Below are 16,391 nucleotides of genomic sequence, written 5' to 3'. Positions count from 1 at the left end.
ACCGTGCCATAAACTCTGCCAGAGTATCGGGCGGAGTTTTGTCTAGAGATGCCAGGAATGGCTTATCACAAACTCATTGCATGAGTTCATTGAGGGCCGTTTCTTCCGAATGTTTTCGAACTTGAAGGGATTCGAAATTAAAACGCTTGATGTAATCTTTCAATAGCTCTCCCTGCTTCTGGACTAGGTTATTCAGATGTGCAGGGGGCTTTAATTTTTTCTTTCCGCCGATGAAGTTGGTGAGGAAGGCGTCGCTCAGCTCAACGAATGAACTGATGGACTTTGGCTTCAGCTGTTTGAACCACAGTCGAGCTACATCAGTCAATGTAAGAGAAAAGGCCCGACACATTACTGCATCCGAGGCATCATGGAGTTCCATATAGGTTCTGAAGCACTCAATATGCTCGGTCGGGTCAGTCTTGCCGATGAAAGGAGCGATTTGAGGTAATCGAAACCTCTCGGGCAATCGGGCTTTCAATACCGAGTCCACAAAGGGGGATGCTTTCGCTTCGGACTCGGTTGAATATACGTTCCGGCCGTGCTTTATGTCCGCCATCTCTTTTGCCATCTCTTCCCGCACTTCTTTTTTGAAATTTTGAATGTCGGCTTTCCAAGGTTCACTGCTTTCTGCCGTGCCTTCCATGGAAGGGCGATTGCGCCTTCTTCGCTCTATTTCGTGCCGAAGATCAGTCGGGGGGAGGGAGGCGTTGGCTGAATGCGCTGGAGATGGTTCTGACCCGCCTTGAGGTTGGCTCGGCCGGAAAGACTGCGGCGCAGAAGGTTGAGGATCAACCGCCGCCGTTGGTACGCGTGCTGTCTCCCCTTGAAGATGCGGGAGTGGCCGCATTTGCTGCTGATACATTCGTTCCAGCATCTGCTTCATCGTATTCATATCGGAACGGATTTCTTGAACCTCCTTGTCCAACCGCCCATCGTCGCGACCCCGCTGATTGTTGCTTGTTCCGGTCGCCCCTCGTCGGCGGTTGTTAGGTGCGTTAGGGGAGAGCAGCGATTGGGCCGGTGGCCTGTAATCGCGTTCTCATTCAAATCTTCTTCTGGGACCGTCCTTCTAGTCATCACCATTGGACTCAGTATAGAGGTACGGGATGGCTTTTTGCACGTTCCCACAGACGGCGCCAAACTGTTGATGCGATTATCTGGTTCGTCCTCCTAGACCCTTGTATGCCTGCACAGAAAGAAAACAAAGGAGACCCTGGCTCGAGTAGGGGACCCTCCGATGCCAAAGTCAGGCCTGGACTCGGGGTCTCAAAGTATTGGAAGGTTTTTAGGAGGGATTCGTTTCGTACCTCTCAAGGTGACAAGGGTCCTCCTTTTATAGCTGCTGGGTCTTCTCGGGTCCTCCTGATATTGAGCGCGGGATCTTCTCCTGGTATCACGGAGATAGGATCGTGCCCATCTTGAGCCATCATCCGATCCCGTGAGCTTCGGGGTCGGAGATCTTATCCCAAGATATCCGGGATGAGATCTGACCTAGCGACGGTCGGTCTTGCAAGGCGGTCCGCTCGACACATGCCCGGAACGCTGATAAGTCGTTCGAACCGACTCAACCATTGTCTCGGTTTAGCGAACCATGCCTCGGATTTGACGCATCCTTCGGCGACCCGAGGTATCAAGTCCGAGTCCCGAGGCATTAAGTCCGAGTCTTCGGACTTGTATTTTTGCCCCCAACAGTGAGTATATTCATTCAATGTACCACCATATTACAAACAAAGCATGGAATTAAGCTTATCCCCCTTGCAACAGGAACAATCCCTGCCATGGGTAATAATTATGTTTACCCCCATGGTGTTTGGCGCATGGTATTAGCTGAGATTAAGTGGGATGAAATTGCATTTGGCCCTGTGCCAATTCAACTTGGGAAGAATGAAAAAGCTAGGAATTAAATTATATGGAATTGCATTGGGTCCGTGCCAATTCCACTCAATGTTAGCAAGTTATGTAGGTCTCACCATGATGTGTGGGCTATATCGACACCATCCATTCTTTTTTTTCAAGATCATGCGCCAAAAAATCAAGTAGATCTAAAGCTCAAATGGACCCCACTATAGAAAGTAGCGGGGATTGAATATCTACTATTGAAAACTTCTTTAGGGCCACATAAGTTTTAGATTTGCCTCAATTCTAGGCACATGCCATTAAATGAGTTTACAAAATAGATGAATGATTTGGATATAATACCTATATGTTATTTTCAAAAACTTTAAATAGTTTTAAATGATGATGGGTATGTCCATTCAATGTACCACCGTATTACAATTATAGCATGAAATTGAGCTTATCGCAATATAACAAGGGACCATCCCTATCATGTGTAATAATTATGTTTTTTAAATCTCATCCCACCTAATCCTTCCTAATACCATGTGCCAAACACTCCTATATGAGAAACACCGTATCTTTTTTTCCATTCATTTGACCAGATAATTTTAAGGCTTAGCCAAAAAAAATGAATCATATCTAATATTCAAGTGGACCACCCCACAGGAAACAGTTGACTTACGTTGAAAATTTCTTGGGGGCACAGAAGTTTTGGATCAAGTTTATAAGTGTGTTTTCCCTTTCTCCCTGTCTTTATAATCTCATGAACCGGTTGGATGACAAATAGATATCACTGTGGGCCTAGAAAGGTTTCAACGGTGGAAATCATTATCCCCACTGTTTTCAGTGGTATGATCCACTTGATCTTTGGATATGCTTTAATTTTGGGCTCAACCCCTTATATTAGATGGAAAAATGGATGGACGGCGTGGATAGACAACATGCATTCAAGGTGGGCCCAACTGAGTTACTCAGCACGTAATCCGATTTCCTCGTCTGTTTAGCCCCCTCTTTTCTCGTCATCGGCCGACATTTTCCGTGTCTGGATTTCGAAAACTCAAATCCCTCCGAACTGTCTCTCTCCTTCGTAAAAAAGACTCTCAGAAGCTCCATTGCATTCACTGATCTTTCCTTCTCCAGCAAATTTCGCATTGGTAAGTACGCGCTCAATCCTCTGTTTTATGCGATTCTTCCTCATTCTCTTTAATCCGTTCAAGGCTGGTTTTGTTGCTCAATTCATGAGGTTTCTAGGGTTCTTTAATGTTATGATTCATGATCCTGCAAGAATGTCGATCTTTGCGGCAAAAACTCATCAGAAATCTGCCAATCTACTGTTCCGCAATTTTCATCATTTTTACGATTTTTTATTTTTATTTTTATTAGGGAATTGATATCTCCACCCGCCATAATTGATTTCCATGCATATTCCGTCTTCCATATTGGGAATTGGAGTAATACAAAAGGGCTTGTCCATCTTTTCGTATCTTGATTACGCAGGCATTGGAACATTTCTGTACTGGTTTTGATATTTGGGGGGGAAAAGAGGACAACTTTTCATGTGAATAAAAAAGGTTCTACAACGCAAACTGGGTTTTCAGTTTGTGCAAGTAGGGGCAAGTGATGCCCATGATTCATTAATCTAAGCAGTTGGTATCGTGGGACCCTCTTTGGATGGCACATGCACCAAAACTCCCCCCAGATTGGAACAATCATAACCCTTCAATAGTTGGTAAAAAAATAGATGGTTAGGAGACAAATACCGCGATGGTTCACAACAAAGAAAAGGATAAATATTATACAGCTAGGAACTTCCAATCTCACAGGCTGTTCATAGTGAGGCCTGGTGTATGGCTAGTCTGGACCATGGAACAGTGGGCCACATCTGCGTGGACCAAAAACTCAATTGGTACTTTACAACCTTTTCAGGGTTTTTTTTTTTGCCACCGTTTTTTTTCCTCTTTTCCCCCCACTTTATTTTCCAGGTTGAAATGTTGCCGTCCCTGCTGCCATTCAAAATAAAAAAGAAGAAGAAGAAAAGGAAAAGAAGAAGAAGATGTGTTTCTTGCTCTTCAGGGTTTTAGACTTTATGTTGGAGTTAGTGGAGCGAGCTTTTTGGATCTCTAATTTCTCTGCATATGTCAGTGATGTTTCTGATTAGCTTAGGATTCTTTAAATTTTGTCATTAGTTGATTGGGTATACTGTTGGGTTTTATTCAGATAGGAATTACATGACATGTTTCCTTGGGCACTAAGTCATCACCTAATGAGGCCCTGTTTTCATATTTTAGACTATTGATCTTATGGCCCTGCTTCGTTAGGTGATGTCTCAAAAATTTGCTTGGTGGGGCAATCTTGTCCCTTCTATCAGTGTTCTGCAATTCTATGGGAAAATATACAATAACAATCCACCTTCAGCAGAATGTGGGTGGTTATGATCTTCCAATCATCATCATCAAGGCTTTATACCAACTAATTGGTGTCAGCTACATGAATCCTGTCATGCCATTCCACTCTATCACGGACCATATCCTTGGTTAAACCATATGTCCTCAAGTCTTTTCTTACTACCACCACCCACATCCCCTTGAGCCTTCCCCTTGCCCTTTTATAGCCTTTAACTGTATCTGACTCACTTTTAATTGGTTCAATTCTTGGACTCCATTGCACATGGCCAAACCATCTAAGTCTACTTTCCCTCATATTATCACCTACTAGCGCTACTCCTAAGTTCCCTCGACCAATTTCATTCCTAATTCTATCCTCGTCTTGCCACTCATCCATCTCGACTTCCTCATTTCCGCTATGCTTATCATAGGAACATGTTGTTCCTTGACCGCCCAACATTCTGTTCCATAAAGCATGCTTAGTCTTATAGCTATCCTATAAAATTCACCTTCAGTTTCATTGGTTTGGTTATTATCTTCCAATCTGGGAGGATTTTTGAGCCCATCTATAGTGGGACCCACTGTATTAACGCCCTAGTTCACTGAAGCATGGGTCCTGCTTGGAGTAACTCGGTTCCAAGGACATGCATTGCATTGGATGATCACATAATTCTTCTTCATAGCTTTGTGAATTAGATCTGAATTTCGGATAATTGATCTTTCAGGAATTCATTGTTTTTCAAGTGGAATGTTGAAATTAGGGCAGTGATAATTAATGTGTGAATTTGAGAGTTAACATTTACAGAACTTAATATTCAAATATCCAAATCAGTTTCAAATTCTTGAGTTTATTCTGTTGTATCAACTATCAATCTCCATTTCTTGTGATTTTTTATGGGGTTTGTTCTGTTTGAAACCTGCAAGTAGGTGGCATGTTTCTTGTTTTTTCTTTTGGACCTATGCCTCGTCATTATTAACTCTACGTTTGGCAATTGACAGGTGTTTTCATGTTCTAGCTCATTAATGAGATGAGGTGGTTAAAAGAGTGGTATCACTTCCTGAAGCATATTAAATGCACAAATGAGATTGCTAAGTTCGGTTCACCTTGGTATCACACAGTTGACAACTGCCATAATGCTGAAAAGATTATGAACCATGTATGTCCTCAAAGACATCCTCAAACAGGCTGTATTTCTCAGTCCCTGTTTCAGCATTCTGGCTTTCGGAGAGGGATTATGGGAATTTGGGAGAGGCCAATCACAGCCAACAATGCATTGCAGGGGTTTGAACTGCATTCTGATAAAGGAAGTCCTTTGCCTATGTTCCGTCAGTTTCGGAAAATTGTTCAGCAAGAACCCTGCTTAAGTAGAGACTGGCTCGTGCAGCTTTGGGTTGCAGAAAGGAGATCAGGAAATTCTAGATTCAAGAGAAAACAAAGAGTTGTGAGACGTGTCCAAAGAAGGGAGACTGCTTTTGAAAATCAGCCCCTTTTCCAGTCACCATTCAGGAGATGGTTTGCGAGCCCAACGGTGGCAGGAGAAAGATTTAACGATTCAGAGAAACCACTCATCAAGCAACCACCCCTTAGCCAATCGTCCACAGATTTTTTGCAACCAACATCTCCAGAAGAGGTGAGTAAATTAGCAGCATTATCTGTTATCAACAACCTGTCTGTCAATAAGTATCTGATCATTAGAAAGTTTAGTCACAAGAGAGGAATTTTGCAAAACACTTTGTAATTTTGCAGAACTTGGTTCTTAGTTATTAGTTCTTATGAACTGTGCCACTTTCTTTTCTTTTCTTTTTTTCTTTTATAAAGAACAGGGAAGGATAACACCAATTCTACACAAACTGTGTTCCCTCACCCCCTATTTGTGGCTTTCTGTTTTTGGTTTATCTTCTGTAAAAGTTTATTCCAGAATCACATAGCTGGTGTTACATTTCTGCCAGATGTGCTGTTAATTGACACACATTTTCTTTTCTCGTGTTTTTAGATCAAGGTAGAACCTCTTCTTGCCAGGGCCAATTTGCTCATAACTAGAGATATAGAGTGGGCAAATCTTATGCTGGGTTTTGAGCAGGTACTGTATTTTTTACTGTAACTTTTCATTTGTATGTGCTCATGAATATGAAAGCCACATGGTATTGTGGTTAAATTCCTAAGTTTCTATGATGTATGCCTGTTAAGATGTTAATCCAGTGTAAAATCATAGTCTAATTAAGACGAGAAGGAAAGGAGAACGCACCAACAAAATATGGCTTGGAATTCCTTCAAGAACCTAGAGCTAATACTGAAATCTATAAGTTAGGTTGAATGTACGGCATTCATCTATGTGTGTTTGCATGCAGTCTGAATGCGTCTAAGTGCATCTAAGTACATTGCAATTAGATGAACTTTTAAAAACACTCACAAATGGTACTTATATGCACTTAGACGAACTTAGATGAATTTTATTCTTTAAGCTTAACATACAGAGCTTTGTATTGGATCCGGATTCTTCCTCCAAAACCCAAAATTGCCTAGAAGCAATATAAATTCAATTTTCAAAATCTATGCAATTGGATGAACTTTTAAAAACACTTGCAAAATGTACTTAAATGCACTTCAAGGTATTCCGTAATGGTAACGGTGGCCGTAACGGCCACCATTCTTACCTTTACGATATGGGTTGTAATGGCCGTTATGGTCTCTTTTTTTCCTATTTAAAAAAACCCGAAAAACCTGTATCGGCCCTGTAACGGGCCATTATGGGTCCATTACAGCCTTTACGGGGGACGTAACGGGCCGTTACGAGGGCTATAACGGCCTTTACTGGTCATTTTATCCGTAACGACCTTTACGACCCCATAACATGTAACGGTTGTTACCATTACCTTTACGGCCCCGTAACGGCCTTTACGACACACCATGATGCACTTAGATGAATTTTCTTTAGTAAGCTTAAGATACACAACTTTGTATTGGATCTGGATTCTCCCTCTAAAGCTCATAATTGCATAGAGCAATATAATTCAATTTTCAAAAGCTATGTATTTTCTTCTCCATGCATCTTATAAGTTATAACTAAGACTAAAAGAAACCCTAATATATCTTTTAATCTCAACCATTGATCCTATTAAACTATTGCCCTTAATCCTAATAACTAATTAAATGGAAATACCAAAAATATCCCTAAAACCCAAAACTTCGTAACTGCTTTTAAGTAAAGTTCAAATCCTAGATGATATTTTCTGCAAAAGTTAAAGATCGTCACCCGCCTCACATGGCCCGGTGTGAAAGTGTCATTCCATTAATCACCCCCGGTGAGGAGTCTTGAACACGAGACTTCCCGCTCTGATACCACTTTGACATAGGACAACTAACCACTTACTCTAAAAGCTCAAACTGATAGAGCGTGGTGAATCAATCGCTTTATCTCATAGCCTAAGCCCCACATCCCATGGGTTAGGTCCTCGGCCAAACCTCCATCGTGGGCCCCACATCACATGGGTTCCGCCTTACACAAGCCACCTGCCTCACATGGGCTGCCCACCCCGAATGTGTCCCTACATCCCACAAACCACCCCACTTGAACCCGGTGTGAAAATGCCCCTGCATTATATGGTCATGAGAACCTATTCATTGCTACCTCATGCTTGCATCAAGTACCTCAAACCATTGATTTCTTGCTAATTTTATGTGATTAGATAGTAGAGTTTTTTTTTTTTTTTTCCCCCTCGTGCTGTACTAAAAAGACTGGCAAAACACTGAGAACTAAAAAAAACTTGGAAGTTCCCCATTTGTTTCAGTCTATTCTAGATCCTGTTTCAATCACACTTAAAAAAAAAAAAAAACGTTTCTTCTATATGCTGTTTCCGCTATGTTGTAATTCAAAATTGACTTAACTGGATTTATTAAAATGGCAGGAGAACCGATATGCTATGGTAGATGCTTGCTACCCTCAGTCAGTATGTTACCATTCCACTCCCTTAGAATGTTTCAAAGTTTTGCTGTTATTAAAGATAACTGTGAAGCATCCACTTTTTTTTTCTTTTTAAAGATCTAGAAAGCTTCTGTCATTGACATCTGGTTTTTCTTTTCAGCCTGTGGGTTTTATCCGTGAGCAAAGTAACCTAATCTTTAGACAGGTATTATTTTGAATTTAATTGTTGGCCTGGGAAATTCTCTTTCCATCATTTGGATGTTTATAACTTTAATATAGATTTTTTTTTAAAATTATTATTTTATTATTATTATTATTTTTATTTATTGATTTTGATTTTTTTTAATGTATGATAATGCATTAGTAAAAGTTATCGTGGACATGCTACAATATATGTTTTGATTCTCATATCTAACTTGCTGATATGAGATCAGTTGTTGGCTTATGCTATGCCATTCATGTTGGCTTTTGAGAATCTTTACAGAGCAATGTTTCCTGGCTGTGAAATGTACTCTCAACATGTGTTATAATTAATTTGTGGAACCTTTGCTCAATTTGAAAAATGCTTATGCTCTGTGAATGTATGCATGAAAGTAATTGAGATTTGATTATTTATGTTTGCGTTGTATCCTTGTACCTTCAAAATGATTTCACCTGCTATGACTAGAAACCAAAATCCAGCTTGATGTTATGATGCTTCCCAAGTGCCCATACTTTTTGCCCTTCCAATTTTCTCCTTGCATCTGAAGCATGGAGTCTTTGTGAAAAAAACTTGCAGCTACTTCGTACAAGGCGCCCTTTTGTTGCATACATAACTGATGCGATGGGTAACGAGCTATTTAGGGTGAGTGTTGCAAAAATGTAGTACTTGAAGGTTACTCATGAATCGTTTCTCTTTTGCTTTTGATGTTATTCTTTTGTAGCTTAATGTCTCATTTGTGAAAACTGTAGGTTCGCAGGCCAATTTGGTTTATAAACAGCACAATTTATGCAGAGATTGACGGTAAGGTATGTAATTTAATATATTATAAGGGTGTCACTCCATGGTTTGTCAAGAGTTGTTACAGTTGCATGGCGTGCAGGAAAAGATGTTTGCTTTACAGTGATGTCATATTCATCTGCTGTTTCCAGGAAATTGGTGTGGTTCATAGACGATGGCATCTTTGGCGGAGAGTGTATGATTTATATTTGGGGTAATACATCTTTCTTGGATTACTATTCATATTTTGGCAATAGAACTTCTGTCCCTACAAGCCAAGAGAGACTCGGTGGCGTATTTTGGGAGGTTAAGGAATAAGCAGGGGACATATTTGGATCACAAAAACAACTATGAACTCATTCTCCTGCTGCTCCTTGCCTTTTGGATAGTCAGCAATGTCGATGGGGCCCCCTATGGGCTGATGACCATTGTCATGTTCTTTTGCTCTCCTGGCTTTAGGGGTTTCGTATTCCCAATTTTGGTCTTAGCTTTTCAATAAAATTTCATTATTTCCATTCAAGAAGCTTCCTTGGTGCATTCATTCTGACTCATTGATATTTTTGAGCTCTACCATCGGGGAGCTAATGCAACCTCAAATATGGTTCCTCGTATTTCTCATCAAGCAAATCAAAGATTTCCTTCTCTACCAATCTTTCAAGCAGTTCGTCATTGTTATCAAAGATCTGCAACTCAGAAAAGTTTTTGGCAATTATAAAATCTTTATCCCCTGATATTAGTTACACGTTGGTGGTAACTCCAACTAAAGATTTGTTGCTCTCAAGTTAAATACAAGGATTTCCAATCTAAAAGTTCCCCCAATTATGGTATTCCATAATTCTTTGAAGTCTTGCAGATATTCTGTGGGCACTGTGAATTCACTCAATTTTCTCACTCTCCACTGAAGAAAAACTTGTGCTGATACCACTTGATGCAAGAAAAGATAAGTCCTGAGAAACAAAATGAAATTATTGTTGGTGAAGCGAGGGATGAAAACATCAATCACCATTGGTGCTAGGGTTTCTTAGAGGGAAACCCAGGTAAAGCTACCTGGAAGGGCAATGGGCAACCACATAATAAGCCCCATCAACACACACCAACCTACTTTTGCAGGAAGAATGATTTTCATTCATAGAATTTTGAATCTTAGCTTCATTCTCTATACAACTTTTTATAATCAAGCCAATGTAACCCTATGTTCTTATTGCAATTAGGTTCAGAAGGCTTATCTGCATTTTCATCTATATTTCTTATGTGAACTCTCTTTCATTTAAGCTTTGTTACAATTATTTACAGGAAGAGGCAGTTTGCAGTGGTTGAAAATCCTGGTTTTTGGAACTGGACATTTACTTTAAAGGATAGTGATGGGAATGTGCTTGCTGAGATTGATCGTGACTGGAGGGGCATCGGCTTTGAGGTTGTCTCTTTTCCTTCAGTGAATAGTGTTTAGCATGTGAGGTAATTTGTATTGGCTGTGAAATACATGTGATGCCAATGCTACCTGTTGCACTTCTACATTCCTAGTTATTGTGCTTTCTGGTTGCACTCTTAGAGGTCTTTTGGGGTTGGTTGAATGGGGTTGCTCTGATCCAATCCAACAGGATGGCCCCTGGCCATTTTGTTTTTATAGGGAGATGGAAGGAAAGAGATTGGAAAATGGCATCCTTTTAATGAGATTCCATCCTCAACTGTTTGGAGTCGGAGTGGTTTGAAATTTGAATTCTCGTCATCATAGCTTTGCTGATGCAGGACAATTAACCACTTGCTCTAAAAGCTCGAGCTGTTAGAGTATGGCGAATTAATCCCTTTATCTCATAGCCCAGGCCCTACATCTCATGGGTTATGACCTCGGCCGACCCCCCTCATGGGCTCATGGGCCCCAAATCACATGAGCCGCCCACCCTGAGTGTCCCCGCATCCCACGGGCTACCTCATTCGAGCCCGGTGTGAAATGCCCCTGCATTAATCACCCCCGGTGAGGAGTCTCGAACACGAGACCTCCCCCGTGGGCCCCAAATCACATGGGTCACCCACCCGGAGTGTGTCCCTGCATCCTACGGGCTATCCTACTCGAGCCTGGTGTGAAAACGCCTCTGCATTTTTTGCCCTAGCTATTTTGGGGTCAGCTTTACGATATGGTCTCGCCAGAAATTCCCCAGGTTCTAACTTTGAGAAGTGAACATTGCCTTCAGATTCCATTGCACGACCTCTATCTGAAATCCTTGTATGTCTTCCTCTCATCCTCCTTTCAGATGCTGCAACCCTTATCAGAGTTCTCTTCTTTAGAGACCTGGATATATTTGAATAGAAACGCCAAGACATGGTGAAATTTTACCCTTTGCACAAACGGGTGCTTACTATGTAAGCCTAAGGATTCATGTAACTTTCAAAATTGTGTTGTTTCCACAAAAATAAAAATAAAAATTGATACTTATTTTGTGTAATTGTCCTGAATTTCTTTGAAAATAAAGTATGCGCCTGCTCATTTGGCAACAAAAGCTGAATGATCTAAGATAAAAGTAGCATGACAATAGAAGCAGTAAGAAGATTAGAAGCCTTCTGCTAGGAATGATCTAAGATATGATATCGATTTTCACCTTGCATTGTCTTCTGGATTGGACATTATGCACATTGGCTTCCATGTCGGTTCTGATATTAGCTTTCCTCCCAGTTAGCAGTGTTACCAGGAAACATGCCATGGGTGCTAAGTTCAAACTTTTCTAAAGTGTTCTTGTCGAGAACTCCAGAATCTAGGCAAAAGACCCTTCCATAATAATTTTTTTAATGAAAATAATAAATTCATAAATAAATAAAAATTAGATAAAAAAGATTTTTTTTGGGGACAAACTCAAAGGAACTTTAAAATAACATTCATATAACTTTAATCAAAACTAATTAATAGTAGTCTAAACTAAAAAATAGTCAATTAACAAACATTGGAAATCATGCAATAATCACCTCAAGAAATAGTAGGTATTGATGATGATGATGATGAATAGTACAAGGAACATCACTTGCTCCCTTCAAAGTCTCAGAGAGACCCTGGCAAAAGAAATTAAAGAGCAAAAAACAACAAAACGTGATTTTTTTATGTGGGTTGGGCACCCAATAGGAGTGAACTTAACCTAGAGAGTTAAGAGTGAGTCCATATGAGTAGTTTCTTCAACATGAAGAGAATAGAGGAAACTTGTGGGTAAGGAGCAAGAAATCTTTGGCTTGACAAAGAAATCTGCATAGAAAAAAAAAAATGCAAGAAAACTTTACAGAGAATATGCTTAGACACCTCAGTTAAAGTATCTAACAAATGAAAATTTTGATGACATCACTTGAACACTTTCTCAGTACAGAGTTTGAAGCTTTGTGTCGAGGAGTGTTCAAGTGTTTGGCAGGACAAAAAGCAAAGAGTACGAAGTGTTTCGCACAAAAAATACATATATGATGACATGTGAACTCGCTGAAATTTTATGTTGATCACAGGGTTAGAACACTTCAGAAACATATCTGTAAGGAAGATGATTGGATTGCTAAATGCTTGGTGAAACAACTTTCTGCAGTTAGTGCCGTATCCATCCTCTTTGCAACCAGACTTAAAAGTCCAGTCCATATGTTGCATTGATTTCTCAGGATAATACCCACACTAAATTTCTGATTTCTATGATATTGCACCTTGCAGCTCTTCACTGATGCAGGTCAGTACGTTATCCGGTTTGGGCATGCGGATCCAATTTCTAAGACTGGGCCAGCTCATGCAGTAAGTATCAATATTAATTATGCTAATGTTGTATGTTAACTTAAGTCAATGTTTCACTAACCTTCTTGCTCTCTGTGCTTCAGATTCAAGAATTAGAAATTAGCCGCCCATTGACTCTATCAGAAAGGGCTGTGGCTGTTGCTCTTGCTGTGTCATTGGACAACGACTATTTCTCTAGGCATGGGGGTTGGTAAGACACGTATACAAAATCATAGTAGTTTATATACAAGTGCTCTTTTGTAAATTTTGTATAATCTACTGTTCAGTTAGTAGTACCATTTTCACTTTTGTCACTGTATATTTTTTTGTTCCAGTTTCTGATGATTTGATTCTTAGAAGAAACAGGGATAGTTATTACATATTCATGTATTGGTGACTCATCCATTGATTTCGATAAATAAGCTGCTTGATATGGAACTTACATTACACTTTTCTTGACAGCATTCTCTATGTGTGCCTAGTTTGATGTAGAATGTATCAGACCTTTCATTTTATTTTTTATTTTTATTTTTTTATTTATTTATTTATTTATTTTGGGGGGGGGGGGGGGTGTGTTGGGTTCGGGGACCACCACATGCATGAGATTCATGGTCATATTATTAATTTCAGATGGCAGAGATTTTCTGTAACAAAATTTCTGTCAAAACTTACTTCTTAAAATCTGATTAGTGGGAAGATAGGGGCAAACATTGTTAAGAGGACCAGGGCTACTATTGTCCCTTTTTTGAATTTTATGATTACGTTATCTGTAGTTGTCATCCTTAAAAGGGCATTTCTGTTATTTGTATGCAAGTGATAGTTTGCTTCTTGTTCATAAGCATACTTAAAGGTGGTCTTGGGAACCCTAGTGTAGGGGTTCTATTATTCATATTTAGAGTTTCGTTGTGCCCATACATGAGATTCCACACGTCACACCTCCACATGTGATCACATTTGCCAGCCTCGTCACATGTTTGGGACATATGAGCCATGCATTGGGTGGGCTCCACCATTCAGACCCAAACATGAGTTTCCACACGTCACACCTCCACGAGTGATCACATTTGCCAGCCTTGTCGCATGTTTCGGACATATGAGCCGTGCATTGGGGGGACCTCACCATTCAGGTCAGGTGACCCGCCTCAGGTGGTTTAACTCATCAGGTTGGCCAAATGTGCATGTTGAATGCAGACTGTCAGCAGATTTTTTTTTTTTCTTTTTAACTTTCAATTGTATTGCACGCCTGTTATCCACTTATGAGCTGATTGCCCTGCTTTTGAGCAAGGTCATCTACACGGAGGGTCCATGTGGTGCATTGCTCAGATATTCCACGTGCTGCAGAAACATGTGGGCTTTGTCAAATCTCTTTTACTCCAATCTTTGGTTAAGTGGATGATTAACAAACTGTATTTATAGTCGTCCAAAACATGTGTAGTCGTCTGTAGTTTGCTCTTTGGGTCACTTGCTTTTATTCTTATTCATATATTACCTCTAATCATCATTTGTTTAGTTGGTTTTGGTGAAACTAATCATTTGACACTTTTTTGGTCAGAAAAGTAATTTGTGGGTATATCTGATCATTCACTTGTCTCATGTAGCTCACTTGAATCTGAAATCTCTACCAAGCAGCGAAAATGACTGTGTTCCTTGCATTTTTGTGGGGTTCATGAGATCTTTATTTTACAGGTCCCCAAAAAACTTGGGGCAAGACTCTGTGGTAGTTCACCACCATTTTGAAAATGGTGTTTACTCATCCTTCACAAAAATGGCACAATGTACAGCTATCCAAATGCATGTTGTGGATGAAGCATGGCTAGAAAAGCAAACTAACTGAGCAAACCCTAGCCATCCAATTGTTAGCTATCAAATGAATGGTTTGAAGTAGAATAGTGTGTCCAAATTCAGCTTGCAAAATAAGATGGCTATGATCATCTGCTCAATGTGAGTTTTAGGTTACCCACCACTCACAATGCTGTCAGCAATTTGAATGTCTGGATTGCCATACAATATCCATGTATACAGTGGATGAGTCACCACCATTTTTGCTCTAAAACTTGGGCTATAGCCCTTCCTCAGTGGAAGCCTCACACATGTTCACTATGGATAAAATCTTCCCCCTTATTTTAACTTGGATTCTGATTACTTTAGCTAGAAGAAAGTATTAATTCCCGTCCTTCATTTTCTCAGGGGAGTCCCTTTCATTGCAGTCGGCGAATAGACAGGTGCGTGGCACACTGCTTCTGCAGTTATTCCTTTGTGCTGTTGTCTGCTTGTGTTTTTCCCAAGAATCTCCTTCACCTTTGTCCATGTAAGTTCTGTGAGAGAGTATAGGGGTTGGTTTAGCTGCTGCTGTAACAAATGCTGTTAACCAACTTGCGAGCAAAATGATCAAAATAGCGTATAACTCTACAGCATGTGATGCTTGAAGGTAGTTTGTACCATCTCGGCAAAGAAACAGTGTTTTTTTTTTTTTTTTTTTTGTAGGATAAAGAAATAATGTTATTTGTACCATCTCGGCAAAGAAACAATGTTATTGCTGAAAACGAGATTCATTCGAAGCCATTTTTCAAATACAAATGAGTGGAAAACCATTTTAGCATCACAAATGAGTGGTTTGTAAAATGCCCGACCAAGGCAAGCTAGAAGCATCCAAACCGTGTGATTTGAGGGAATGGCCCATTCTTGTTAGTGTCCAAATAGATCAGCATTCTGGTTATATTTGTGCCATGTGTACAGTGATTACTAACAGAAGTGCATGTGTTTCTTCAGTAGCACGCTGTTGCAAATTCTGGAATCTTCTGTCGCATGATGATAATTATTGCGATAGTCCATCCATGGATGGTTAAAAAAAGGGGTCCAGAGTCTTCATTCAACGTACAAAATTGGTGGGCCAGAGTAATTCTACAATGGGAATCTGTTTGGTAGCCGTGGCACCAAATGGGTGGCTTAGATCACCCGAATCATGCAGCAACATCATCCCCATCACGGAAATGCGAGGGATGGGGCTGTCAGTGGCCTTACCTGGTGGAGGAAAATTGTGTACTTGTTCCAACTCGGGCCCAAGCCAACCGGGTCTTCTCTCATCAGGGTTGTACCTTATTGAGATTTAAGGCGGGCTTCTGTCGACGTGGAGAACACGTTGAGAATCAAGGCCATGCATTAGGCTATGTTGCAAAAATATTGATTTTAATAAAAAAATATTTTAATAATAAAATAAAATATAATATAAAAAGTTGTTTTGGAAAACACTTTTCTACGGGTTTTTTGGGAATAGTCTCACATGGAAAAGAGAAGAGAAAAACTTGTGGTTTATATGAAGGATGTGGAGTATTATAATATTTACCTATCTAGTCCGTGGACTATGGACCTTACGTGTTCCAGTGCGCTCGCGCTTGGTCACGGGCACGGTGCGAGGGCGTGGGCATGTGAGGCAGTGTGGCTGTAAAAGCACTAGTGACGCACTTTGCACGTCCGCATCGTGTCACAGAGGGTCGCTCCTTCTAGCTTAATGAAATTTAAGTCTCTGGACCATAACCCCC

The 16,391-nt window shown here is 40.3% G+C and overlaps 1 protein-coding gene across 2 annotated transcripts; it reads left to right on the top strand.

The window, feature by feature from the left end:
- The first annotated feature begins 2,842 nt into the window (after positions 1-2,842).
- On the top strand, positions 2,843-15,429 carry LOC131233136 (altered inheritance rate of mitochondria protein 25). 2 transcript variants are annotated; one of them, XM_058229741.1, is made up of 12 exons: positions 2,843-2,993; positions 5,223-5,854; positions 6,218-6,304; positions 8,130-8,171; positions 8,307-8,351; positions 8,925-8,990; positions 9,098-9,154; positions 9,278-9,339; positions 10,419-10,539; positions 12,796-12,873; positions 12,957-13,063; positions 15,040-15,429. In XM_058229741.1, exons 2-12 carry the CDS (start codon positions 5,252-5,254, stop codon positions 15,068-15,070), a joined length of 1,299 nt encoding a protein of 432 aa, XP_058085724.1. In that variant the 5' UTR covers positions 2,843-2,993; positions 5,223-5,251; the 3' UTR covers positions 15,071-15,429. The 2 variants fall into 2 exon arrangements, with proteins under 2 accessions (XP_058085724.1, XP_058085725.1); XM_058229742.1 differs by having other exon boundaries at positions 2,865-2,997.
- Positions 15,430-16,391: the final 962 nt, after the last annotated feature.

Source organism: Magnolia sinica, chromosome 18 (assembly GCF_029962835.1).
Source record: "Magnolia sinica isolate HGM2019 chromosome 18, MsV1, whole genome shotgun sequence".
Lineage (NCBI taxonomy): Eukaryota > Viridiplantae > Streptophyta > Magnoliopsida > Magnoliales > Magnoliaceae > Magnolia > Magnolia sinica.
The sequence above is the reverse complement of the archived record's forward strand: the minus strand, read 5'-3'. Positions and strand labels throughout refer to the sequence as shown.